Source organism: Parus major, chromosome 3, assembly GCF_001522545.3.
Source record: "Parus major isolate Abel chromosome 3, Parus_major1.1, whole genome shotgun sequence".
NCBI classification, from domain to species: domain Eukaryota; kingdom Metazoa; phylum Chordata; class Aves; order Passeriformes; family Paridae; genus Parus; species Parus major.
The window spans coordinates 96,846,773-96,874,329 of NC_031770.1; the positions used below are offsets into that span (position 1 = coordinate 96,846,773).

Consider the following 27,557-nt stretch of genomic DNA (forward strand, 5'->3'; position numbering starts at 1 on the left):
GTACTGTATAGTTATCACCTTACCAAGGTTATTCACACTTTCCCTTTTATCTCAGTGGCTTGCATCTAGGGGTGGTTTTGGTGCCCCTTATGTATCTTTTAAAACCATCTAATGAGTTGGACTTGAATGGGAGGGCTGACAAAATCTTCACTTTCTTTCAGAAATGTTAGAGACCTTGGTGGAGTCATGCCCACAATTAATTGAATATCACAGACTATTGGGGGTGGTTTTATGATTGATTGGGTTTTTGTTGGGTGCTGAGGTGTTTGTGTTTTTTTTTTTCCTGTTGAATTTTTATTTTTTTTTATATAACTTTAGAAGAGAATAGTCTCTCAGTTGAAAGGGATCACTTCAACTGTGATCTGTGGTCCAGTTGCCTGGCCACTTCATGGCTCATCAAAAGCTAAGGCATAGTGTTAAAAGGCATTGTCCAAATACCTCATAAACACTGCTCTAGGAAGCCTGTTCCAGTGTTTTGTCACCCTCTCTGTAAATAACTGCTTTCTTATGTCCAGTCTGAACCTTTCCTGGTGCAGCTTTGAACCTTTCTTGTGTGTCTTTTCAATGGATACTAGGGAGAAGAGCTCAGCACCTCCCTTTCTACTTTCCTCACTCAAGAAGCTTTAGAGAGCAATGAGGTTGGTCCTCAGTTTCATTCTTAGTCTCATTCTCTCCAAACTAGACGAACTCACTCAGCTGCTCCTCACAGGACACTCCTTCCAGCCCTTTCACCAGCTTGCTTGTCCTCTGGAGATGCACCCAAGGACTTTCACATCCTTCTTAAATGGTGGGGCCCAGAACTCCACCCAGTTGGCTGCACCAACTCTGAACACTGTGGGACAATCACCTTTTTTTAATGAGTGGAGATGCTGTTTTTGGTGATCCCAGGATGGGCTTTGCCCTGCTGGCTGCTGGGCACTGCTGACTCACACACAGCCTGCTGTCACCCAGCACCCCCAGATCCCTTTCTGCTGGGCTGCTCTCCAGCCACTCCTCCCTCAAATTATGCTTGTGCCTGGTGTTACTCCATACCAGGCGCAGAATCTGGCAAATTAGCTTGTTAAATTTCATGCCATTAATTATTTCCCTGCTCCAATTTATCTAGATCTCTGCAAGGCATCTTGACTCTCAACAGAATCAGCAGCAGTTCCCAGTTTTGTATCATCATCAAATGTGCTGATGGTATATTTGATTCTTGGGTCCAAACAGTTGGTAAACATATTGAACACAGCTGACACTAGAGCTGAGCTCTGAGGAACAGGGCTGGTGACTGGTAGCCAAACAATGTAGTCCCATTCACTACAGCCCTTGGAGCCCAGTTTTGCACTCAGAGCTCATTTCACAGCTGGACAGCTTGTACAGAAGGTACTAGAGAGAGAGAAAGAGCACCAAAAGCCTTACTAAAATCCAAGGAAACTAGATCCACTGCCTAATTCTTAATTCCAGGCAGGTGACCTTGCCACAGAAGGTTATTAAATTAGTTAAACAGTCTTTACATTTTGATCCCATGTTTACTGTGCTTGACGATTGCATTGTTCTTTAGATGCCTTTCAGTAGTACCCAGCATAGCCATGCACACACTTGTAACTAGGAAATCATTTAATGTATTACAGATTCTAATTTCACTGTATCATAATTGCAGTCACATAACAGGTTTTCATTACCATATGGTACAAATGCTTACCCAGAATAACAAGAATCTTGTCAGTTAAATACAAAACGCTGGAGAATGTGTGTAGTATTTGACAAAGAACATCATCATCACAGTTAATGGATATTGCTAGTTTAGGAACAGAGAAAACTACTAGTCAGTTTTCATCCCTAATACTGAATTTAAATTAAAATTTTAGTTCATTAAATTTTGCAATGGGTGCAATTACACCAAGAACCTGGTAATGATGGTTCAGCAGAGGAAAAATTGGAGTGTTATCGGTAAGAATATAACTTGATACGTGATGCTCAGACTTTAATTTCCCAACAGTTTATGATACGGTGTTATAGACTCAGACATGGGATTGGGTGACTTATTAAATATGAAAATCCTTTCCGGCAAAGTTTTTTTGGTGTTTGTTTTTAATATTTAAGATCAAGGCTTTTAGTTATTTTTTCCTTCATGGAAATACTTTTTTTTTATAGTAGATTTTGTAGTAGATTTCCTAGATATAGGAGGCAGCCAATGGAGCAGGTAGATCTACTGTGAAAGAAATGTTTGCTCAAGCATGCAAAAACATATAAAATAATAGACTTCATGAAAAAGAGAGTAATAGGCTGTTGGTCTAACAGTTTCATGAAAACTGTTCTGTTCTAGTACTTACAGCTGAATGTCATGTTTCTCCCTGGTGCTTGAATGCAGAGCATATTTAAATGTCAGTTTTCAGTAACATTTCCATGGCTGCAGAAAGACTGGGTTACCAAATATATTTTTTCATCTTTACCTTGTGCCTTCTGATGTTTACTGCCGTCCTTGATCTTGTGGTTTTTGGTTAGAATGTGATTGCTGGCTCTTACTGCTGTTTTGAAAGGTATAACCAGTCACAGAGATCAGATATGTAACCTTTACCGATAACCTGTTCTTACAGCTGATATAGTAATCTGACTGGTGACATGGAATTTGTGTTTTGAACTCTGTTCCGCTGGAATCATCAGACAGTTTTTACTACTTGTATTTGATGGTCTTGAGCAGTTCATTCAGCTTTGTCCTGTTTACAGAAATCTTTGTACTTTGCGTCTTTTTTGCCACTTATGATCTTTAGACAGTGACATTTAAGTGCCCTGAAAACATTATTTATCCTAAAGCTTCCTATGAATTAACAGATAGTACTATCCTTGCTTTCCTTGATGATGGTGAGGGAAGTGTTAAGAATCAATCCAAATAAATCCAAGAGGCAATAGCTATAAATCTGTTACAGCCCAGGTCTTCATCTGAAACTCAAGGCCTTCATTTCTGCCTTTGAGTTGATAAATTGCTAAAGAAAATACTCTCAGAAGTCTGGCAAGATTGTTTGACTAACTATTGACAGTCGTTAAGGAAGAGTGTGACAGATGTATGCAGAATCCTCCACTGGTGTTCCTTCAGCAATGATTTCCAGAAACACCAGGGACACTGCATATGAATTGTGCTTTGTAAATGGCCAAACAATCAAAAAGTGTAGCCTTTTGACTCAAGATTTTGCATGGAGTCTATGTATAGTAGATCCAGTTCATCTCTGGATATTCTTGTTTGACCAATATATAGTTTTGTTCAGGCTTCTTTTTTTTTGTAAATGAACAGAGATAACTGATGGTGTTTCCAGGAATAAGAGCAAAAAAGACAAAGGGATGGCCATATAAGTGTGAGGACTACTTCTGCTACAGCTTTTACCACTAGCTCTGGCCCTTCTGTCTAAACCACAGCTAGCTGAAACAACATGAATATGTATTACTAGATCTTTCAAGTGTAGTACTACTGGTATGTTGGCAGCATTTGGATCAATGTACAGGTCTCTCAATCCTATATTTCTGTCTGCAACTCTTGACTCTATTTATAGTCACACAAGTGCCGTAGTAAAGATACCATGAAGGATTGTCTCTTTCTGACACTTGTACAGTAGCACAGCATTTCTATTCAGAAAGATAGAATGGGGACACTGTTTCCATTTGCATTCTGGCAGAGCTGTGCATGGATTAAATAGAGAAGACTGCCACTCCTCTGCTGATAAGGCAGGCACTACAATTTCCCATAGTGTTATTTTGCCAGTTAGTACAATACTCCATTATTGTTTTTATCAGTATGATCGTTAATGCCCAGACAATGCTGTGAGCTCTCAAGTTTTGTATATCTCATCCATTAGGAATGTTATAAGAATGTATTTTCTCTGGTACCTCAAGCAAATCCATTGTTGGATTGTTTGAGGTACCAGAGGAACAAAAGTCTAAAGAATAGAAAAACAAGATACCTGCTGTTAGTTTTTTGTTTGTTTTTCTGAGTATTATCAAGGGGCAAACCAGTATCTCTCTTAGAATGATGTTAATGATAGGACCAGTCTTAAGTGTGCTGGTGGATCAAGCACACAATTTTGGACCAAAACACCGAAATACCTTTTAATAAAAATTTTTCCCTGTTTAAATAGTACACATTAAATAGCTAATAATCTTAAATTTTAAGGTAGTCACTTAGCAGTTGTTAGCCTCAGAAAAAGTAACTGATTTTGCATGTTTTCTTCAGAAAACTTTACACTTAGAGAAGGAAAAACAGAGTAAAGCAGAGAGCACTTTTTTTTTCCTTCAGTTTTTTTTGGTATCATTTTCTGCACTGAATTTTTATTACCTAGCCTTTGCTTTAAGGGGATTATGGGAGATAAGCAGGGAGCAATTTTATCCAAGTTGTGTCTGAAATTCTGATTATTTTGTAATCTGTGATGAAATTCACACGTGTCTTAATGGACAGGATGTTTCTTTGATGTGTTACCAAGTGTATATGTGCTGAAGTTACAACAGAATTTTTTTTTGCTTGGAAGTCAGGCAGTTGCTTGCATGTTTTCTGGTTCAGGGTTTACATGTACATCTGTGAACATAAATACTGTATATATATGTATACACATCGATGTGTCAGTGTGTTCCAAGTGCAGTGATGCCACTATTACTCAAGACAGGCTAAGCTCCTTTTGACCTCGCATTAGATTGAGTCCCCTTCGAGATGTTATGCACTACTGATCATTCTGGTACCAGTGGATTCATTGCTTACTGTTCTCAAGTTTAAACCAAAAGTCTGTCACATAGGCAGTCCAAGCAAGCAAATGTCTAGAAGAAATATGAAACATGACAGAAAATTTGTCTTTGAAAAAATTTTATTTCTGCTCTATAGCCTACCTTGTTACTGATAGGAGAAACTCTAGTCAGGTACATGAAAGAGGGGGCCACCAACAGTTAGAAAATAAAAAAAACGAGGTTAAGACCTGCCTTCTGCTTCATGTTTGTGCTTTCTTTTTGGTCAGATATGGACATGTGGATCAACTTTGGTGTTTGAAACTAAGTCTGCTTTGTAGATACTCATAGGCTGATTCTTGTCCTTAAGTGCTTGAGCCAGCTGGTTAATCTTACCCGGACCTTTAGGTGTCCCTCTAAGTTTGTTGTGTTCTATCCCAAGTAGCTTGATAGTAGGATAGTGACAGACTTCTGTTATCACTAGCCCTTTTTAAACAGGATTTCTGAATTTGCCTAATAATGACTGGTTATACAGATCTGCTTAATTCTAATTATTCTGCTATTTGAGCTTTCTTTTAGGCTGATAATCAGCAAGGCAAATATTTTCCTGCCTATAACTGGTGTCAGGCACTCCTTTGTTTTTTTCTTGTTGTCATACTTGGCTGGAAACACATGGAGCTTCTCTGAGTTGAAGGACAGGAAAAAAAGTGATTTACTTAGTGTTATCCTGCACTCCAAATGAGGCAGAGGCAGCATCAGCCTCTCCTTCCCCTAGGCAAGGCAGACACCAGGAGCGGTGTGGATGGAAACAGGTGGGTTTGGCTGCCTTCCTGATCCTGCATGGCTGGTCTCTGCTTGCCAAAAGCAGCCTACCTTAGCAGGGCAGCACTGTGCTGACACCAAGCTGTTCCTCACCTCTATCAAAGGTGCTGCCCTGCTTGCTCAGAGACAGGAAGGGGGAAACCTAATGGCTTGTGAGGTTTTATAGAGTTCAAGGTCCTTAGCAGCTGCAATGTTTCCCTGTTTCCTACCACCAAAGCTTAGAGCTTTCTGCCTGAGCTCACATACCCCAGCCTTAGCAGAGAACTGCTACTAATCTTGACACGTGATGTGTCAGTAGAGGCTTCAGGGTTAGAGGTCACTGTGTGTTTGCGTAGCAGTTTGCATGGCTGGCTGCGTTCTCGCTTGTCTTGTAGGTGGTGGGATGACGGAACTCCTTGCTTTAGTAAGCAGGGCCATGTAACCCTGGGCAAAAACTAAACATGATCCAGAGCCTTCAGCTCTCCTCTCTTGTGTGATGTCACTAAATAAGATTAATGTTGTCTGTCTGTCTTCATCAGGGTGTTGGGAAACCTAGCTCATTTTGGTTGCACATAGTTTTGCATGTGAAAAGGAAAGGCCCTTTGTTTGCTGCAGGTGTATTTTCCTCCCACTCCCAATTGCTATTTCTGTTCTGAAATAGAATAAACTTTTCTCAAACATATAAGACTGATTTTTTTTTTGTGGTGTTTTTGCCTTCTGAATATTTGATTTTCATCCCACATATGTTGACATTTTAAAATAAATTTATTTTTGTAAAGTTTACTGTATGTTTTTTACCAACAGCAGGCCTAAATAGGTGAGAACAAAAAGTTTATACAAGGTAATGGAGGGGTAAAAATGCACAATGAAAAAGTTGGTGTGCATCTACTTGAAATATCTATTCAAAGATGAAGAGGTATCACAAGGTATTGTCCTTGTCTCATTTGGCCATTTTCTGCTGTCTACTGCTGTGATTGATTCCTCTGAAGAAAAATTGTTCTTCTATAAATTTTACAGTACACAGCCATAAATAAGTGTGTATATAAAAAAATGAGCCCACCACTTCAAACGCTAGGCACCTGTAAGTCTGTGTTGCCTTCTCTTCCTCTTTCAAGATACTCAGTTGGAAAAAGGCACTTGTTTTTCCAGTACTTTTAGTTCTGGATGCTTCGTCTTGCTTGTGCTTTCTCCAGCCATTGACTGCTGTGTCTCAAATGCTGTGTCCTGACCTTCCTCAAGCTGAAGTAATCATCAGGGCTCCTCTTTCTGCATTCTTGATAATACATTTCTTCTTGCCTTACTTCATCATTTGTTGACTGATGGCCTGATGGTGCTGTTCCCTGTACTCCAACTGGCACAGTCTCATGAGGAGGATTTGGAGGCTGGACTCAGAGGGGAGATGCACCTCATCCCTGATATGAACATCTTGTCTGCAAGTTGCTGGTCACATTCATTAAGAAGCATGTACCAGGGGCTGCTGTGATATTAGGGTGTACTGTCAGAAGGCATTTGGACAGAGGTAGAACCAATGCAGGAAAGTCTGCTCTGCTGTCCACAGGATGAACCAACAGCCATCACTGCACTAATTAGCTACAACAGCATTTGTAATGGGTGATGCCTACTCCTGCCAGGATCCAGCCAGTCCTCATGCTAAGATCACCCAGCTGCTGGGAGCAAAAGAACTCTTGGCAACAATAATTTTTACAGCTCAGGAAAGAGTGCTCAGATGGTTTGTCCTCAAACATGGAAGCACATGAGTTGTGTTTATCTTTCCCAGCCCTCATCCTGTTAGGCCATCATCCACACACAAGATGATGTGATTGCATTTAGACTGACAATGTAGTCTATAACATGGCTACAGAACAGCTGATGGAGTCTTTAAATGTTGACGGCATGGTAGGGAAAAAGAGGCATTTACCCTTGGCAATTTCAAACAAAAAAATCTTTAAAATAGGCCAAGTATTGGGAAAATAGAGGCAGGAAACCTGTCAGAGGTCTTCCAAATTTCTTCTCTCTTTGGGTAAAACATGTGTCATCTGTGATGTTATCTATATCTGGTCCTGGCCAAAGTCTCTCTCTCTGTGTATCTTGTTCACAACATAAGCCTCTAGATATTCCCCTGTTGAGGAGCTCTGGAGTGCCTTGCAGGTGCTTGTGCTGAAGTCAAGGGTTGGTATGCTGGTGTAGCAGAATTTTTGTCTCTAACAAAACAAAGGATATTAAGGATAGACATGCAAGACAGTTCTCTGTTACTGCTTTTGGATTTGAAGTACTGCATGTTAAGATACTTGATTTTTTTTCTTCCTGTGATTTATTCTTAAGATGATAAATTAATATTAATAAAAATTTGAGTTCTAATGTGAAGATTTATTTGCAAGTAGATAATTGTTTCTGAAAAGATGTCTATAGAAGTGGAAATTATTTAAGTTCAGCATATTAACACAAACATTACACTTCTAATGTACATCTGTCTCAGATCTAGGTGGTTTGTGAAGTTGAATGCAACTTGTGCTTGCAGATTTGGTCAGTATAGCTGACAGTTTATTTAATAGAGAAAATGCATGCATATTCCTCAAACAGATCTCTGTGATTAAGTGTGCATAGATATTTTCCAGTAAGTTGCTAGTCAACTAAGTAGGATTAGGGTGGTATTAAAAAGCTAGATTGTGGATCTACTGTAGAGAGTTGGGCACACTGGAGCAGCAGTGCAAGAGTGGTTCCAAGTTGAGCCTGTTATTAAACAGCAATAGATTTGAGGCAGGATTATAACTACTTTACACAAAAAAGACCATGTAGTAAATTTGAAAGAAGCTTAAAACCTCTCTGAGGAACCTATTATTCCTTTTTTACATGTTTTTTTGTGTGCTGTAAGTATACAATGGAAATTTCTCAGAAAGTAGCTTTCTTTTTCTATAATATACAAAGTTTAGGAAGGACAGGTAGAAGAAATGAAGATGTCACCCTGTATGTCAGTAACCAGCTGGAGGGTGTGGAGCTGCACCTGGGAATGGATAAGGAGACCACCAAAAGCTTATGGGTCAGGATTAAAGGGAGGGCAGGGACAGGTGACTTTATGATGGGTTTGTTGCTACAAGGAATCCTACCAGGAGGCTGTACCTCTAGAAAATTGGAGGGACTTTATTTATAAAGGCATATAGTGATTGGACAAGTGGGAATGGCTTCAAACTGAAAAAGAGTTGGTTTAGATACTAAGATGGAATTCTTTACTAGGATGGTGGTGAGGTGCTGGACAGGTTACCCAGAGAAGTTGTGAATGCCCCATCCCTGGAAGTGTTTAATGCCAGTTTGGATAGAGCTCTGAGCAGCCTGGTCTAGTAGAAAGCGACCCTACCCATAGCAAAAATGTTGGAACCTAGACGATCTTTAAGGTCTGTCCCATGCTGTGATTTTGTGATTTGTTCTATTACCAGATGAACATTTCTATTGCTTTAAGAAATACGCACCAAAATATTTAAAAAGGTAGCATATGATAATCATATGTGGTTACAAGAATGTCTCTTTCAGGAATAGGGAAGGCTCTAGCCCTGTTGTGTCATTCTTCCTTCTTCAGAGAACACCCTAAAATGCAGGCTGCTTGTTTTAGGGGAGTTTTTCTTCTTGGAATTGTTATGGTTTTTCTAAATGAAAATTCTTTCTAGAAAATTATATTCAGTTAAAAGCTCTCTACAAGAGTGAATTTTCTATTGGACAAAAGGAAGGGGAACTTTTATTCCAAGAGTATGAGTCTTCACCTGAGACAAAGACACTCAGATTTTTTTGTAGTGAAAGAAATTCACTCACTCTCACACATGCTGTCTCCTCCTGCCCCAGTGAGTATTGCACACTCTACTGTTCTAATCTAAAGCTAAAAATAGGACATTGCATCACATTATCTGAAAGGTTTTCAGGCAGTTTGTCTAAGAGTATAAATTCTACCTATTCACCAGACTTACTGCAGAATTTGTTTTGGGGATTTAGCACAAAGCAGTAGAATAACCTTGGTATTGCACTGTCTTATGTAAGGAAAATATATCACCTTCTTAGAATTAATTTTAAAGCAATGTAAAGAAAAATTCACGGTATGTGGAGCATAAAAATACTACAAAATGCTACCAAATGTAGTTGATGCTGTAGTAGTTTTGGTCATCTGTGTAGCCCCATCACATGAATTTTGAGCTTTGGCTTAGTATCCTGTTAGTATAAAAGTGACCCATAAACCAAATGGTAGATTTTTAGCTACAAGACCTGAAATAAGTGCTTCTTACTCAATATACTTCCATATTCTTCATCCAGAAGAATATTTTTTTCCCAGAATGTGATGCCCAAAGGGATCTTTGCATGTACCTACCCTGGTGTCATTTTTAACATGGATCACAAAATACCAACCAACTTTTACTTAGTCTTCATGTGGTTGAGTGCAAGTTTATGTAATTATATATATGTGTGTGTTTATGTATGTATATTTTTACATGTTCATCTAGTCCTAGTTTGCAGGTGATGTAGAATTTGAGACTGGCAATTTAATCTATGTGTTGCTAATTATACTATTTGAAAACATTTTCAGCTTGATCTTTAAAAAATCTCCCTTATTGAAAAAGCATGTCAGCCCTTTCTTGTGTTTCTGAAGTGCAGTGTAAACTCCTAGTGATTGCCCAAAGTGCAGGGTTATCTCCAGCATTAGTATTTGTGCATAATAGCAACTGCTCTTGACTATCTTTAATATTTGTTGCTACTAAATACATTGTAAAAAACATAATTCCCTTTCTTCTTTAGAACTTGGTAAAAGCTAGATTTCTTCTTTTTATTTTTCCCCCTTTCAGTTTTATTAGTGCATGTGTTTTGATTTTTTAAAAATTGTTTTCCGATACCAGCATGTGATGATTCTGCATGTAGTGCACACTTAATTTGGTGATGGCTGTGGCCTAGTGCCAGCACTAAAATACAAATGAAGTTTTAAGAAATAAATCAAGTGCTGTAGTGATGATATACTTGGCTCTTTTCGTGTGTTTTTGGCCTTTACAAATCCATGGACTGATGAAAATATTTCCCATATGATTTGGCACTTGAATCTGCAGCATTAGTTTAGGCAGAAGTCTACATTTTAACAAATTCCACCTGTCAGCTGTTAAGACAATAATGCAGGATAATCTTTTTGTCCTCATAACTCAAATCAGAGGTGACATCTTGAAAAACCATTCCTTGTTTGCTGCAATAGTAGCAATAACATGTTCTTAAATTACTTATAACTTTCCCAAACCATCTCCAAGTGGTTTTAAATACATGCATTTTGTATTGTAAAATGACCTCAGGCACCAAGTGAACACATTTTTTCTGTCAAAGTAGATGGTAGATAAATGTTGCCCCCCATGTAAGCAGTGAGAGTCGAGATTCCTTTTTTGGAATTACGATGTGGTTTATTTGGGGTTTGATGTCAGGAGAAATAAATCAAAGCACCAACATCAGGAGTAAGCATGATTATTCCTGGGAGTCTTCTAAAAGAAGAGGAAAAATAAAGAAATTTTGCTGTCAAAAAATTGTGCAGGTTTGTTAGAGCTAAATGCAGCAGATCAAGATCATGTGCTGTGGTTTTGAAATTAGACTTATGTAGGGTATGTTGATCTTTATAACATTAAACAAAAAGATATGCAGCTCTAAAGCCATGGCACATCAGTGGTCTCTGTACATATATACCTTCTCGTGTGGCACAATCCTTGATGTATAGAGGTTAGAAGTACAGCACATCTTGCTGAGCTTTAAATACTACACTGTGCTTGGCAGCTACAGAAAGGAAGTCATTCCTTTATTAGTCATCTGTCTCTGAGGCAACAGAAAAAAGTGTTCCCAATTTATGTAGTCATCTTATATAGTAAAACTGCTGCTGAATTGGGCTCTCAGTTGATCTTTGTGAGGGAGTGGATCATGGCCAAAGCTCCTCAAAATGGATGCGCTCCTGCCCTTTGTCGTAGGGACAGCAAACGCCCATAGGATTCACGGATTATCAGGTGACAGAAAAAGTTATGCAGATGTCAGAAAGGACAACAGCAATGGAAAGAGGACAGAGCAGGGATGCACAAGGATTATGCATGCACAGGGAACAATACAGCAGTAGTAGTCAGGGGAGCTAACTGGTCTCTTCTGACACACATCCATTAGAGGAATAATAAAGATGGTCCTCAGCACATTAGTTTTATATGCATGAGTCTACTCTCGTGACTTTACTCCAATGTCAGGCTTTAGGTATCTAATTTCATCTACTGTTTTCTCTGGGAAAAGTTGTATAATACAGTTAAGTTTGAATGTTGTTTGGGGTGACCTACGCTGCCACATTTTTTTGTTCATGCTATAGAAGAGTACTTTAGTATTCTAGAGTACTTAGTGAAGGTACTTTCTTCCAGCATTGGAACAAGTTGCATAGAAAATCTGCAAAAATTTGTCATATCTTTGTAATTGTTTTACAATGAGGTTTTCATAGTATATGAGTGAATACCTAATCCTGCTTTGCATTACTTGCATGTTGCTGCATTTCTGGTACTGTATCCAGTCTTATGCAAGTTGCACATCTTTTGTCTGCTCTCAAGAGAAACTACAGGTACCTTGTGCATCAAATTCTCTTGCAAGTGCTTTGGGTTCCTCTTTCTCCACCCAAGAAGTCTCAGGGGAGACTTGAGTGGATAGTGTGTTTTATCCTCTGCCTATTTTCCAACAATATTTTATAGACTTGAGGCATTTCTCAGAAGGTGAAGTATGACAAGTGCACTTGGCTGTGCTGATTTTGAGAATGCAGCAGCCAGTGTCCCAGCAGGGGAAGGGAAAGGCCATGGACACTGCTCATAACAGGGATGAACTCAGTTGTTTCTTGGAAAATGAGAGGAAAGGGAAGCAAATCAAATAGGCTTTGGCAATAGTCCTAAACAGTTTGAGAAGGAGAATTAGCCACATTAATGATTAATGATTGCAAAGCTTATTCAGCTTGAAAAGTACTTTCTATAAGTGCTAAGTGCTGGCATTAAAAATGTATGCATTTTCATTTTAATCCACACTTGGTGTCTGCAAATGGAGAGGAAAGGGAAGAGCCAGCAGTGTCATTATAGCAGCACTAATACCTTGCTACAGCTGAAGTCACAGCTTGCCAAGGCACACAGACTAGGATCTGGGTCTTGCAGAGCTCAGCCTGTCGTGGTTAGTGATACAGGTTCTCTTCAAGTGTTCTACCACCTGCCCTGCAGAGCTCCAAGTGGAGGCTTGGAAACCTTCTGCAAGTCAGACATCTACTAAATGAACAGTTGTCCTCATTAAATGCCTACTGAGGAAGACAAAGACTATGTGTAGTCTGTCACACATGGATTTCTTTGCAGAATTAAAAATTTTATAAATATCAATTATCGGATGTCTGTTTTTATTTTCAAAAAAACTGACCTGCTTTCTCTAAAGCTTGGGAGACACAGAGAAAGGAAGCTCTAACAGAAATGATTTGTGCTATCAAGGTGGTGGCAACTTGCCACTAGAAATGCTGTGGACCAGAGCAGCAAAGATTGTGTGGGCAGAAAGTACAGTCTTGGCTGCAATCAAGCTGTGAGAGGTAAAATCTAGAATAATTTGTTACTAGAGGTGTGTGAAAGGAGCTGAATAGGCGAATTGAGAGGCAGAAGAGAAAAAGAAGTTGGAAGTCTGAAGCCATGCCACATGCCTGAGGGTTAGGCTGGAAGGTGCTTGTTGCTGGGCTATTTGATTGCACAAGGTGAAGGAAGAAGCAGCTTAGGAGAAGCAGTTTTGTGCTCACAGCTGAAGTTAGGCACACCAGCCTTGGCACAGTCAATGCAGCCCTTTGCCTTCCCAGGCTGGTGGTGAGTCAGCAGCTGCATACCTTTTGCAAATGTCTGGAAATGTTAACTGAAATCATCGTTTTGCCCGTTTGCTGCAGAGTGTGTAATCCTTCTTGCCTCCCACACAGCTGTATGCTGAACTGATTTTATATCATCATTTCACTCTGCAGTTGGTCTAGCCTCACTCTTTATTCACACATCTGTAAACAGAGAGTTAGGGACCTCGTTCTGTAATTGTCTCCAGTTTGTTTATGCCAGCCGAGCACACAGGAAGGGCAAGAACATTCCCAGTTCACTGGGCAGCAGACCCTCGTCTGCTCTTCCTGTGTAGTGCTGGGCTGGTAGACACTGCATGGTAGCAGCAGAGAGCAGGGTCTCTTCATTACTACCTTGTCTTCCCAATAGACACCTAGATGCATTAACTCTCAGCTTGATGTAGGAAGGATGGAGGTGGAGGGGGAGTTGTTGCTCATCAAGAATAACAAGGTTTAATCTTATTTTGCCCTTGGTCAAAAATATCCGCTTTTCTTCTCTGCTTTGTTGACAGCAATGCTGTGCACTGCTGTGTCAGATGCTACATTTGCAGTTATCAGTAGGGGAAAATGCTGTGGTTGCTAGGGGAGAAAAGTATTAGTATTACCAACATTTATTATTTGGTCCCCATAGAAACTGTAGTTCTTCAGGGAGTCCTAATTCTCATATTTGCCCTTTTTATGGAAAAGTTGCTTTTTTAACCAAGAAGTTCAGATAGTTATTTTTCAAGAATAGGTGGCAAGATACACAACTCCCTTTGTGTTGTAGTATCCTTTACAGATATCGGTCTATGATGAATTACTGCTTGCTAAGCTCTATTGTGGCTTCCAGTCACACAAAGATATTTAGAGTTTGGTTAATCTAATTGTATCATGGAGGTGCTTAATTATTTTTTCTGATTCTTCTTCTTCTTTGATTTGTTCTTTCCCCCTTCATTATTTTTTAATTTACTGTATATTTTAAATTGATAAAGAGCTATTTGTTTAATTTTGGTTTAAGTTATCTTGGAGGTTTTTTTCAACATGGATGATTATGTGATTTGATGAGGAAATGAGCTTGCTGTTTTCCATTTAAAGGTATAACTGTGGCAAAAGCTATGAATGTGGCTCATGGCTGTAAAAGAGACATAGTAGTACCTGTTTGTTCTTCAGATTTTCAGATGAAAGCTGTTAAAATACTGAGTGATTTTTCCTTGGCAGAATAGTTAACTCAGTGTTTGGCTCTCTTACAGTGCCTAAAACAGTATGTGGAACTTCTGATCAAAGAAGGTCTAGAAACAGCAATCAGCTGCCCTGATGCTGCCTGCCCAAAGCGAGGTCATCTGCAAGAAAATGAGGTACACTCTTCCTGCAGAGGGTATTTTCTTTTCTTTACAGGATATTTAAATGTGTCTTGCTTTTTATGTTACAGCTTCCATTTTTGACAACATATGTATTTTTATTAATTCTTCAAAGGTCAAATACTTTGTTGGTTTAAAATCACTTAGATTATTACTGTTTCTAATAGGAATTTTTTATTCCTTTCCTTCTTTAAACAGATTGAGTGCATGGTCGCATCAGAAATCATGCAAAGGTATAAGAAGCTACAGTTTGAAAGAGGTAACATATGTAATACTTCCCATTGAAGGCTGTGAGAATTGTTTTGTTCCAGAGCAATCCTAGAAATCAGAATCTCTGCATATGTTCTTGCAGTAGCATTTCGTGTTAATTGCTTGGTCATCAGAAAGGAAAACCCCAAAACCTAAAAAATAATTGCTTCTGTTCTTGCCTGCATAATTCCCAGAACTGCAGCACTCTGGGAATAAACTAAGGAAAGAAAATTGCTATGTATTACATTCCTAAATAGCTAAGGGAGGGAGTGACTTCTATTTTGAGCTTTGTGTTTAAGTTGACTACTAGTATTGTAGGGGCTGGAGAGGAATACTGACCTCTTTCACAGAGCCAAGGTTATCTCCTGGGTTAGCATTTGGTACAGAATTAATGAGTGGTTCTTTGTGTAATGATACAAACACATTAAGAACATAAGCTGACTGTTTGTCTGTGGAGATGTGCCAATGGTGTGACTATACAGAACTTAGAGTAAAGTTTTGCTGAGGGTAGGACTAGCCTAGAAACCACTGCAATAATTGGTAGGTTTTTATTGCCTTCATTGGGCTTTGAGACTTGAAATTACTTATCTGTAAGGAGCCTCCAAGAAAGGGATGAAACTGTATCTTATGCTGTGTTTAATCATGTGGTTACATTAGGGTAGAGGTCAACTTGAAATTCTGTTTCAACTTGCCCAGTTCTGACTGGGCGAGGCATTGTGAAAACACTTTCTGGTGAGTTTTACTGCATAGTATATGCTGTATTTAACTTCAAGTGCAACTGAAAAAAAAAAAAAAATCTCATTCTCAGAACAAGTTTAGTTCAGTGAATGAAAGCGGGAAATTGATAGAGACTCATGAAACTCACTTTGGTTTGGTGCCTGTTTGCAAAGCAGGCCAGATTTATGTCAGTGTGGGTTGCATAAATTAAAAAGCACCTTTTGAAAATTTGTGTCTTCAAATGCCTTGCCAGTCAACCTAAGCTAAAATGCATTGTTATGAAAGGCTGATCTTGTATCCACCTTTGAATTTAGTTCTTTTATGTCCTTTTGCAGAAGTGCTTTTGGATCCATGCCGGACTTGGTGTCCATCCTCTACTTGCCAGGCAGTTTGCCAGCTCCAGGAATCAAGCCCACAGGACCCTCAGCTGGTCCAGTGCAAAGTGTGCGACATTGAGTTCTGCTCTGCTTGCAAGTCTAATTGGCATCCAGGTCAAGGCTGTCAAGAGAACATGCCAATCTCTTTTCTTCCAGGAGAAACAAGGTAAGATATTGCAAAAGATTAAGTATTTGGAAGCTAAATACTCAGAGGCATTTTCGTGATGTTTTGTTCTAATGCTGTTTCCTTCACTTAGTCATTCCTGTTCTTTTAATGCTGCATTATAAAACTGAAAAGCTCTTGGCAGCCTCACTCTTTGCCAGCATTCCCAGCAAAGCACAAAGGAGCTGCTTGAGCCTTTGGCCTTTTGCCCCAGCGGGAAAAATATGACATCCAGGCAGCTCATCAGCTTCCTGCAAGAGATGTCTTGTTACTGCTGCTCTACTGGACAATGTGAGAGTTGGTAACATCATGCCAGACAGTGATTTTTAGGATACCCTGACAGTCATCCCCTCTGCTTCACATTTGGCCTATGATCTTAAGTTCTGTTTCAAGTGGTCTCTCGTGTCAAACTGCAGCCACTGAACAAGAAAGGCCATTGTGCATGTGTTCCACTTCATGTCAGGTTTTTTTCAAAGGTTTGGTTGCACTCCAAGGCATCATTAAAACCCTGCCCAGCCTTGGACTTAGTTACTCATACCTTGTCTTCTTTCAAGCTTTGCTGGAACAGATGACTAGCTAGGATGCTGTCATGATGAGTTCCTGATCAAATAAACTAACTTTTGCACATGCTTTTGTGTGTGCTTGACAAGAACTGAAGGTTGCTAAATTTCATGGCAAGGTAACAAACTTTATCTATTTTTGCTTAGTGTTTTGGTTGCTTTTAGTTTTTATTTCGCGTTTAACTTTTTTACTCCACTTAGTAAAAGTAAAAATTGTTTTTTCATAATTCCTGGAGCATAATGTGCCTGTTAGTAGCATTTGGAGTTTCCTGTACATTTTATGTATACAAAGCATTTTTTTCTAGTACAGTCACCCCTACTATTAGTAATTAGAGTGTCCTTTTATTGTGCTGTTGGGAAAATCAATCGATCATGAGTCCTGTTTTCCAGCAAATTGTTGATTCCCCATCAACCATACTTGTATCTCACTGGCAGTAGCTTCAGGAATTGTCATTTAAGGTATATTTTAGTTGTTAGTTTGCATAAAACCTGCAGGCAGTAGAAAGTTACAAAAGAGAAATAGAAGTTGTTCCACTATTTCAACATTCCTCTGTGTTGTGCCCACTATAGGAGGGGACACCTGTGGTTTTGCACACTTGTGCAAGGCCAGTGCTGACCCTAACTGATAAAGAGTGACTTCTTAGGACTCTCAACAGAGACAAAGTTTAACTGAAGGAATGACATGCACCAAAACCTCTTGCTGTTCTTGATTTGGAGTGAAACTCCTAGGGAGGATCCTCAAGGAGGACACAGGCAAGCAATCCCTGGTGCTCTAGTCCAGAGGAACATGGTCTGGCATTATTGTGCAATCAAGGGATTGTTTCTTCCTCTGAGAAAGAAGAGAAAAGGAAAATAATCTAGACGTACAAAATATTTAGGTGTGAGCTACCTGCTGCTCATCTGGTACGTTACAGAAGAAAAATGTTTAATATCTATTAGTATCATTAGATAGCAAAACCAGCTGATTTTTACATGGTAAAGAAAATATCCTAATTTTTATGTAGACACTGTAGTCATTAAACATATTTTTCTAGAGATATGTTTGAAAAGTAGTGTACAGGTATAATATCTGAATAATAAAATGGCTTGAATACCTGAATCTCTAGTAATTCCTTTTTTTTAAGCAAAAGAAACAGGCTTACCTTCATAGCACAGTTCTTCTACATTCTCTAAACTGACATGGTCACATATTTTACTAATTTTTCACTCTCTCCCACAGTTCAGTTTTCAAAATGGAAGATGATGATGCTCCAATCAAACGCTGTCCAAAGTGTAAAGTTTACATTGAACGAGATGAAGGCTGTGCCCAAATGATGTGTAAGAATTGCAAACATGCCTTTTGCTGGTACTGTCTGGAATCTCTTGATGTGAGTACATGCCATGCACTCTGAATCTCAAACTTAGAAGTTCATTACTTTGCTGTCCAGCTCTCTTTAATCAATTAAATAAATAGCTCACTAGCTTCTGACCACAACTCACCATAGGAAATTTTATAGGATTTGTATCCTCTGTTTTACTTGTCTGACATGTGTGAATTTAGCATTTGGTCTGAGTCAGTAAAGAATTACTAGAAAGTAAAATTTTATGACAATAATCTGTTTACAATCTTTACATGGCACCCAACATGGGAAGGGTGTTGCTTTTTCTTCCAATGCTGACTTCTCAATGTTGCCTTTCTTAAAAGTGTGACAGTATGAGACTAGCAATGCTCTTAGTCTGAGGGTGTTTAACAAACTAGATGTGGTATGTCACTAGCAGTCAAATTTGTTTACCATTCATTGTATTCTGTGGGACAAGAAATAGATCTAACATAGGAGAAAGAATACAATGTTCTCCCAACAGCAGGAATTTATTGGTCTATAAGCTGCTTTTGTCTCATATGTTTATATTTTTTTTAAATCAGCCTGTTATCATGGCCACAGATCAGAGTATATACAATACACAACATCTGTTTCCATGTCATCAGTTTTACTTTATAACATTGTTAACAATAGCAAAGGAAATTAGGTTCCTGAAAGCTACTCCAACTATTCAAATCCTGTGGTTGTCCCATTTGAATACTTTACTAACAATCCTGAAGTTACAGGCTTCTCACATGCACTCACAGATAAAAAAGCAGTGTTGCCTTAGAGCTAGGCATGCTGTCTTGTCTGGTTTTTGAGAGGCTGACAGGACTGATAGGGACATAATACCTCAAAAATCTGTTTCGTCTTTCTATTCTTCAGCTAGGTAAAGGAAACAACTTTGGGAAGTCTGCAGCACAAGTACTGATTTTCCTTTGCTCTTTCTATATGTGTGTTAAATACTTGCAGTGGTCAGCTTGTCTTCTTGGATTCTCTTGCTAAATTTCATGCTACCATTTAAATACACAGCTTGAGAACCTTTGGGAGAAGAATTTGTTATATATCTATATCACATGCCAAACAAACCTGTTTGTGAAGACACTTAACTGTAAACAAAGCACTGGGAGGGTTGGACATAACCATATCTGCCTGCTTTAATCTTCCTGTGTGATTACTGGTTTAAGTTGTCAGGATATAGTGTTTTGTAACTTGAAGAACTTCTGTTTATTGCCTGCTTTCTCATTTAATATTTGTAGGATGATTTTCTCCTTATACATTATGACAAAGGACCTTGTCGAAACAAGCTGGGGCACTCCAGGGCGTCTGTTATCTGGCACAGGACACAGGTAAAGCTCAGATCTTTGAAAGCTCTCTACAGGTCACTACTGTCATAGTGCCTCATTTCAACACCTTACAGTAAAATTCTGTACCAAATGGTAACTGATTTTTGTAGCAGATAAAAAGAGGACAGTAGCTTGGAGTAGAATGATTAGCTTTCCTAGAGAAGACCCTCCTTGGCAAAATGCCACTGAGAACCAGAAAAGGTATGTTTGCAGAGCCAGTTCGGTACCAGTCCAGGTATGTTCTCACTGAACTTGGAGGATGAGCTAGGTTGCCACCGTCAGTATTATTTACAAGGAAGCTCTTCCTGCAAGGCATTTTTAGCTCTGGATCCAGAACTGGAAAGGAATTAACCTGAATACAGACATTATCTTGCTATGGACTCTGAGTCCTTGCTGTTGGTTGGATAGAAAGTAACCCTGAAGGGTTATCAGTAGTTTCAGACACAGATTCAAGCTGACAATTGCAGAGGGTGTGGGAATACCTCTTGTAGTCTAGATTCAGTGTTACTAGACTCAGCAAGAATGCTGGTAATAAAAGAGCTCTCTGCAGCACTTCGATGCATGTGGTATAAATGTTAATATGTGACTTGGTCCAATCTACTGCCTTTACAGTCACTTCAGAGATATGAGGACATCTGTGTATCTGAGTCATCTCTTCCTAAATTAACTGTGTGCCTGGAAAAAGCTACCTTTTTCCAGTACCATGAGGTACTTTTCTTGAAATATGGATTTCTTTCCATGTGAGCATGAACTCCAAGTCTATAGAATAATCATCAAATCTGGATAAACAACTAGACTGAAATAAAAGGGAAGGATCTCACCCCTCTCCTTTCACCCATACCACTAGGTGTCTGAGCTGTGGACTGGGTTTTGCTTGGATTAGCCAATGGTATCTCAGGATGTGTGTGGGTACATTAAGTTAACCTGATAAACCTGTAGTATGAGGTAATTAATCTGATATTTGGAATATGTTCTAAGCCACTGCAGTTTGTGCAAAGATATTTGATATATGGAATATTTGATGATCTGGTGATTGATGAGAAAGAAGGTGATAATTCACTACTAGTCAGGATATAATTCTGCTAAACCTACTGAAGCCAAATCAATACTCCAATTGTTTCCTTTTGCTAACTTTGAGTAAGTTAAGGTTCTTAGATTTATCCAAAGCAAATTGAGGTAAGTCTTTGGTTTGTTGTTTGTGGCTTTAAAAAAATATTTGTTTTGGTCAGAGAAAATGGCTTGATGCCTAGTAGGGCAGCAATTTCTTCAGAAGAAAAAGAACCAAGCAAAAAATAAATAAGTAATACTCAGTGGGCAGTTTTAATTAAAAATAAACAACATCCCCTCCTCCCCTCCCCTCACACAAAACCACACCAAAAAACTAAAACAGCAAAACAAAAAGCCTGAAACTTGATGATTTCTTTGGTGGCATATTGAGGCTGAAAGGAAGGTGTAAACAGATGTTTTATATTAATTACCAGTAGTCAGTCTGGCCCACTGAATTGCCAGTTTCTAGCTTGGCTCTGTCTGAACCAGTGCACTCAGCCTGGGCTGCAAAGAGCAGCATGGCAATAGTTGCAGCTCATGTTTTTTAAAGACGAGAATTTAAATTTGACTTCTGGGAAATGCATGCAAAGATTAGTAGAAGTTGCATCAGATTGTCAGCATCACGAAAAAAAAGAGAACGAGTTATGAAACGTGCCCACCTCTGAAGCTGAAAAAGAAAATGCTGCTGGTCAGAAATGAGGTGTCGGTGGCCGGGCGGCGGGAGGCGGCGCGGCCGCAGCGCTGTCCCACAGCGCCATCTCCCGCGGCTGCCCCACGGCCGCCTGCAGCACCACCGACACGCGATGATCCGTGCCCAGGAAACGTGCTGCTGCATCGTCCCGTCCGTGCCGCCGCTAATTTCATATTGGCCAGCTAATCGAAGTGGCCTATGACCACTGTATTTCCCTGACCAGAAAAATCCTTGATGAGTGCTGCACTCTAATTTCATTTTGCCTTCTGCTGTGAGGTTCTGCTCTTGCATTAGCATTCCGCTCCTGCCATCGTTATTCAAAATTATTCACAGACACTCTCACGTGAATAAATCTAAATTATTCTTTCAAATAATTGGTGGGCATATCGTTGCAGCATCACTTTTACAGTTGCCTGTGGCAAATGGGAAACTTTCCTGGGGGATGAAGCTCAACTTGAATGTTTTTGCAATAATTTTCTAAATTTAAGCTCTGTAGAAATTACTACTTTGTCACACTGACCAGGTATGTAAGTCTGTGGTCCTCTGCTCATGCTGGGAAGGAGATGATCAATAAATGTCAATGAAAAAGACGCACTTAGAGTTAGATCTCAGTTAGATCTCATCCCCTGAAGCAGCAGCATGAGCTTAGGTTTGACTGCAAAAAGTCATTGCATATACAAAGTCCTCCTCTAGTCCATGGTGTTAGTAATCTGTGATTGGAACTCCCAAGTTTGCATGCATGCTGGTGGGACACTGTGGTATTCTTCCCAGATCCTCTGAACACTACCAGAACCCTGACTGTTTCTTCTTGAACCTTTCTGTAGAAAAAAAGAGAGCACCTGGAAGTCTTTCTTCCTTCCTATTTTCTTGTAGTCTTGATTTCAATATTTACTATTTAGGTTTGATCAGGAAAAAAAGTAGTGATTTGCTTCATTGATTGTTTGAGATACAAGAAAACTCAAAAAGGCAAATATCCTTCTGCATTATTTTATGTGATTCTGTGGAGTTCTTTGGCGCAGTTCTGACTGGAGCCATAAAACATGAACATTCACACTACTTTCATTCACATTTACTGGTCACTGTAGTATACACGTGGGGGAGTCCTGGCTCTGATAAGGTCAGTGGCATTTGCTGAAGTCTTTTTGATGAACACAGATGATGCAATGGTGCAGCAGACATAGAATCTAGGCAATGCCATCCCTGACACAATGCTATCCCTTTCTCTTACAGGTGGTAGGCATTTTTGCAGGATTTGGTCTTCTACTTTTGGTGGCCTCCCCTTTCCTTCTACTTGCTACACCATTTGTTCTGTGCTGCAAGTGCAAATGTAATAAAGGAGATGATGACCCTCTACCTACCTAGACTGAGAGAAGATTGAACTCGTCACAACATGTTTCGATTTTACTGTTGCTGTTGTGTTTCCCTCTTGCACTTACATTGCTGTAGCCTTACTTGCCCCATTCTGCTTTTCGTTGACACGGTCTTGATTCCAGGAACTGTTGTTACTACTGTTGTACAGATCACTTGATAACAGACAAGGAGGGTAATAGAAGGCAAATTTGGTGCTAAAGGGAGACCACAGACTTGGGCAGCTATCTGAAATTAAGAGTTGATACTGCTAAAAATAATACAAAACCTTGGTGCTGCCCTGCTGGTGGACTGGGAACTGTACTGAATGACATCAGCAAAACAAGCTGAAAAAGCCTACAAACTTCTGCATATCTGTTTGCTTCCCAATTTGGTGTCTTATTCCTGCATATGTTTGTCTATTATTTAAAAGAGACAGTCAACTTTGTGTGACTTTATTACACGTTTGTTTTTGTGAAAGCCATCACAATATCCTTTTTAATACCTATTTTTTCCAAGTCTAACAAAATTAGTAAGGTGCATATAGGCCATCCTATGCCTTTCTTGAAATTTGGGGAGGATCAGAGGGACAAAGTTGGTCCTGCTGCCTTCCACTAATTTTATAAAGTCTTATAGGAAATCTCTTTGATTAAAAAGCTACATTTTAAAATTAATTGATGAAGCTGTAATGAGTGGTGACACAAACCTGCTATATAATCAAGTTTATTTTAAAAATGCATTGATGGTATTGATTACCCCTGGACCACTAGTATTTTTCTGAATTGTTATTTTTTGCTATTGTTTAGGGTTCTGCTACACTTATAGGGCTATGTAACTTCTAATCCAGGTATCTTAATCTTTTTATAGATACATAGAGATATATATATATATATATATATATAAAATCCTATTTAAACCAAATGTGTAAATAGCTGTGCTATTGAAATAGTTTGGAAATTCAGGATAGCTTGCTTCTGTCTTTAGGACAATTATTAAAAAATACAGGACTAACTTTACTGTTTAGCAGACTCTTGGGTTATCAATGAGTCTTTCCTTTTAAATACAAAAATACATCGTGATTAACCCTGTAGTTAATATGAAAATGCCTGGGATGTTTGTGGAAGTTGTGCTTTGCATTTAAACTACTTAGCCCATTTTCAGAGATAATATTGTTATGATCTGTGATGTATTGTGTTAATAACGATACTGTGACAAAATAAGTTTTTATTTGAAAACTAATCACTTGATAGTTTTGCATAATTCAGTGCTGTGTTTTCAGGGTAGTACAGTGTGCTATTCAACATACTACATCATTGTGGTTTCTCTTTTTTGAAATATCTTTTTGAAAACCATTTTGCTCTGATTTTAAAGCCAACAAGAATTTGACTAATAGCTTCTTGCCATGACATATGAAGCATCTAAAACAATGTGTGTGTCTGTATTATGAAGGGAAACATTCTTTTGCTTGTGGACTGAAGCTTTACAGCATTTCTTCTTCATCACTTATTTCTGTCATCAGCAATGTACTGAGATGGATGAATATCTTGAAGACAGGATAACTTTACACTGAAAATGTCTTAAGTTCGTTAAATCCATCTGCTTCTGTCTACTGTCACAGGCTGGGAATATGTTTTAATAGCTCAACTATAAAAAATTGCTCTTTATTGTCTTTTGGTTTACACTGTATATTAAATAAAATTGTTGCAGGGCACAGTTTTGAAAAGGGCCAATTTCTTTTTAAAAAAACTATTCTCCTCCTTTATCTTCCAAGATTAGTGCTATCTAAATTAAAACTGTATCTAACCAGAAATTTTAGCTCTAGGAGCTGGTGATATCTGCAATTCACTTACTTGGTTTGATATTAATGAGTTCAGCCTCTGTAGTGTGAATGAAAAGGCTAGCTGGTTTCCAACAAATTGAACTTGTGATATCTTCAGATTGTTTATGGCAATGCACAGTTCAGATCTTCTGTTAACTAGTATCTTTAGTATTTTATCCATCTTTGTTATTAAAAATTGCTTAGTTGTTCAAAAATATCCATCGGGAAGTTTGGGTAGAGGATTTGATCCCTGTCTACCAGCTCCCAGGGGGTGTGAAGCACTGCTGAGTTCAGCAACAAGGGAAGTGCTTCTCTGGCTCTGGCATCAGCTCAGTCCATCTCCCACAGGGATCCCAAGCCACACACCTGAGTAGTCCTGAGTCATAGCTTCATTGTCCAGAATTAGTAGAAACGCTTCTGCAAAGGACAGCTTCCTGAAGGTTAGCTTGAACTATGGTCTTTCCTCCTTGGCCCTGTAATTCTGTTTAACTGAAGAAAAGAACCCTGGACAATAGGATGTAAAGACTTCATGGGTTATTAATTTTCTAGCTGGGGCACTGAGGGGTTTTGCTGTATTGTGGCTGTGACTGATAACCTGTTCTCCTACTGGGGTCATAGTAAGCAGGAGAGATTCACTGTCCTGTGAACAGTATTGAGTGTCCTGGTATGAGGAGGTTTATCTTCTCTGTGCCTTTCTTAGAGAATTTATGTCAAAATGCAGCAAAACTTGACTTTTCCACGTGCTGTGTGGCCAGTTAATAATCAAAGTCAAAATTAATGCATATCCAGATTTAAAAGAAAAAAGAAAGAGAATTAAGTTCTTTGCAACTACAGAACTTTAAAAATGACAATTTATAATTGATACTCACAGGTAAAATTACATCTAATCAAAACTGTGTCAGTGAATCTCTGATCTCAACATACTTGAATTGCTACTGACGAGTTATATGACACAGCTCTTGTTTCACGTCCCAGCTGTTGGAATAGTCTGTATGCCTACATATATTTACCAAATACCTTCCCAGTCTTTTCAGGTTTCCTAAATGTCATTCCATCTGTATTCTCGGGGATTTTTTTTGGCTTTTTTTTAGTGTTGTTAATATTATTACTATTATTTTTAATGCTGATTTGGTTCCAAAGTAGCAACTTTTTGGTGGTGATATATTAAGTTCAGGGTGCTTTTATGTTACAGCTTTTGTTGATACTGTGACATTTAATACCCAAAAACTGAATTGTAAATACATGATTTTAACCTCTGACATTTAAATCCCCTGCCATGGGAAAGGGAATATTTGTTTCTTTGTCTTTTCAAGTGAAAGTCTGTTAAAACAGTCATGGCTTTTTGAATTTGCACCAGAAAAATAAGTATCGCAGCATGATTTCTGCTGCATTTTTATGGTTGTACTATTATTTAGGGGGAATCATAGTTTATTCTGATTTGGAAGGACCCACAAGGATCAAGTTCAGCTCGAGTGAGTGATCCGTTTGTAAATGCTGTTTAATGGAGTTTATAACATGAGTTACAGCACATCATCTGCTTGTTCTTCTGGGCCGTCATGTGGTGTCGTGTCTAGCGAGTGTGGAGTCCCAGCTCCAGAGGCTGTGCATCTCCCTAGACTTGCCATTAGCTGGGCTGAAGCCAGTCCTGAGAGAGATCAGGAGCAGAGCCCACTTCATCTTCAGTGGTGGTAACGTCAGGTTTTCCCCTGTGCCCTGTACATTGACCGAGTCACTGCCTTTTATCTCAATTTAATCATCTTTTTAGTGAATGGACCAGTGTTTATCTCAGGGGGGCTGTGAGGGCAAATTCATTGGTTTTGAGGCTCTTGAAAAGTTTGTGATGAACAATTTTATATAAAAGATTACTGTAGTTTATGTTAATAGTTCAGTTTTATTCATTTTGACATTCATCCTGAAACTTCCTACTACTGACTTTAGCATGTCAAGAATTTAAGATACTTTCCCCCAGATACTAAGAAGCGTGATCTTTCCTCAGATACTCTGATGCATAAATTAGGCAAAATCCCAAATAACAGCAGACTGGATCAACTTAACTCAGTTTACAGCTGAGCTCCTGACATGCAGAAAACAATCAAAAATTAGTGAATAGCTCTCATTTATGGAGCTGACAGGATAAAATATCCATAGCTTAGAAAAATACAAAGTGGGGTTTTTTTTTTAAAAAAAAATGTTATAGGCAGGAAGATTAGAATGAAGTTTTGTGCATTTCATCTGTATGCCTTTTACTGTATAGGAATAAATATTTTTAATGCAGGCCATTATCATTCCAGTGAGGTGCAGCATGCATAAGCCTTTGTGCAGGTTTGCTTTTTTAAAACCAAAGTTTGTACATTTCATGTACATAATCTAAAAGCCTGAGGAAAACAAGTAAATTACTGTTGTTGATGACAGTGATACTAAGGACATCAAAAAAGCCTGCATCAGCCCTTAATTGCTAATGCACTTGTTCTAAATAAGGCATGCTGTTTGTGTTTAGAGCCCTGTGGTCTTCATTATTGCTTTGTGTATATCTTATAAGAATTCCAGGAACATTAGGTACATGGTACATAACTGAACCTTTCTTGATCATTTTATTATGATGTATTTTAAACTTGTATAGGCATAAGCATGAAGGAGTCATGCATATGTATAAATAATGTATTTGACCAGTGTAAAAATAGTTCTGTTGATGTATTTGAAATGTAAGTGCATTTTGTGCCACTAACACTGTGATGTATAAAGGAGCTGTTGAATGCCTTTTAATGTGGTGTTTTGTACTTTGAATCATATTGGAGAGTTTAATTTGTAATTTCAATAGATATTTTAAATGAATGTGTTTCCTGTGATGCTTCATGGTGACTCTTTCTTGTGGTTTTCTGCCTCTCAGTCCTTAGGAGAAAGCACAGCCTGCGGCCTGGAGACCTCCTGGCACAATTCTGGATATAATTGTGGTTTCTGACTCACCATTTCCCAGCTCAGCTAAAAGAGGGAATCTGGATATCTCTAGAATTAATTTGATGCACAGCTGGATCCTTGATCCAGCTTCTGTTGTAGTCCATGGGTGGATGCTCTAGGCAGGTGAACGTGCTGCCCCAAGGATCAGTCTCAGGTGTGTGTATGTTCTTGCACCATGGGTTTAGGTCTGGTGCAGGTGGCTGCAAGCAGCTTGTACTCCCCTCAGCTTGGTGTGGAAGAGAAACTTGGGAGCAAAGCTCAATCTCC

At 38.9% G+C, this 27,557-nt stretch overlaps 1 protein-coding gene across 2 annotated transcripts in view; it reads left to right on the top strand.

Moving 5' to 3' along the window:
* RNF144A (ring finger protein 144A) overlaps positions 1-27,181 on the top strand; it is a 60,393-nt gene extending 33,212 nt beyond the window's left edge. For both annotated transcript variants that reach the window (XM_015621720.3, XM_015621721.3), the window contains 6 exons: positions 14,572-14,676; positions 14,878-14,938; positions 15,981-16,188; positions 17,965-18,112; positions 19,345-19,434; positions 22,400-27,181. In XM_015621720.3, the coding sequence (XP_015477206.1) occupies positions 14,572-14,676; positions 14,878-14,938; positions 15,981-16,188; positions 17,965-18,112; positions 19,345-19,434; positions 22,400-22,531 (744 nt within the window). In that variant the 3' untranslated portion in view covers positions 22,532-27,181. The remainder of the gene's footprint in view (positions 1-14,571; positions 14,677-14,877; positions 14,939-15,980; positions 16,189-17,964; positions 18,113-19,344; positions 19,435-22,399) is intronic.
* The last annotated feature ends 376 nt before the right edge of the window (positions 27,182-27,557 follow it).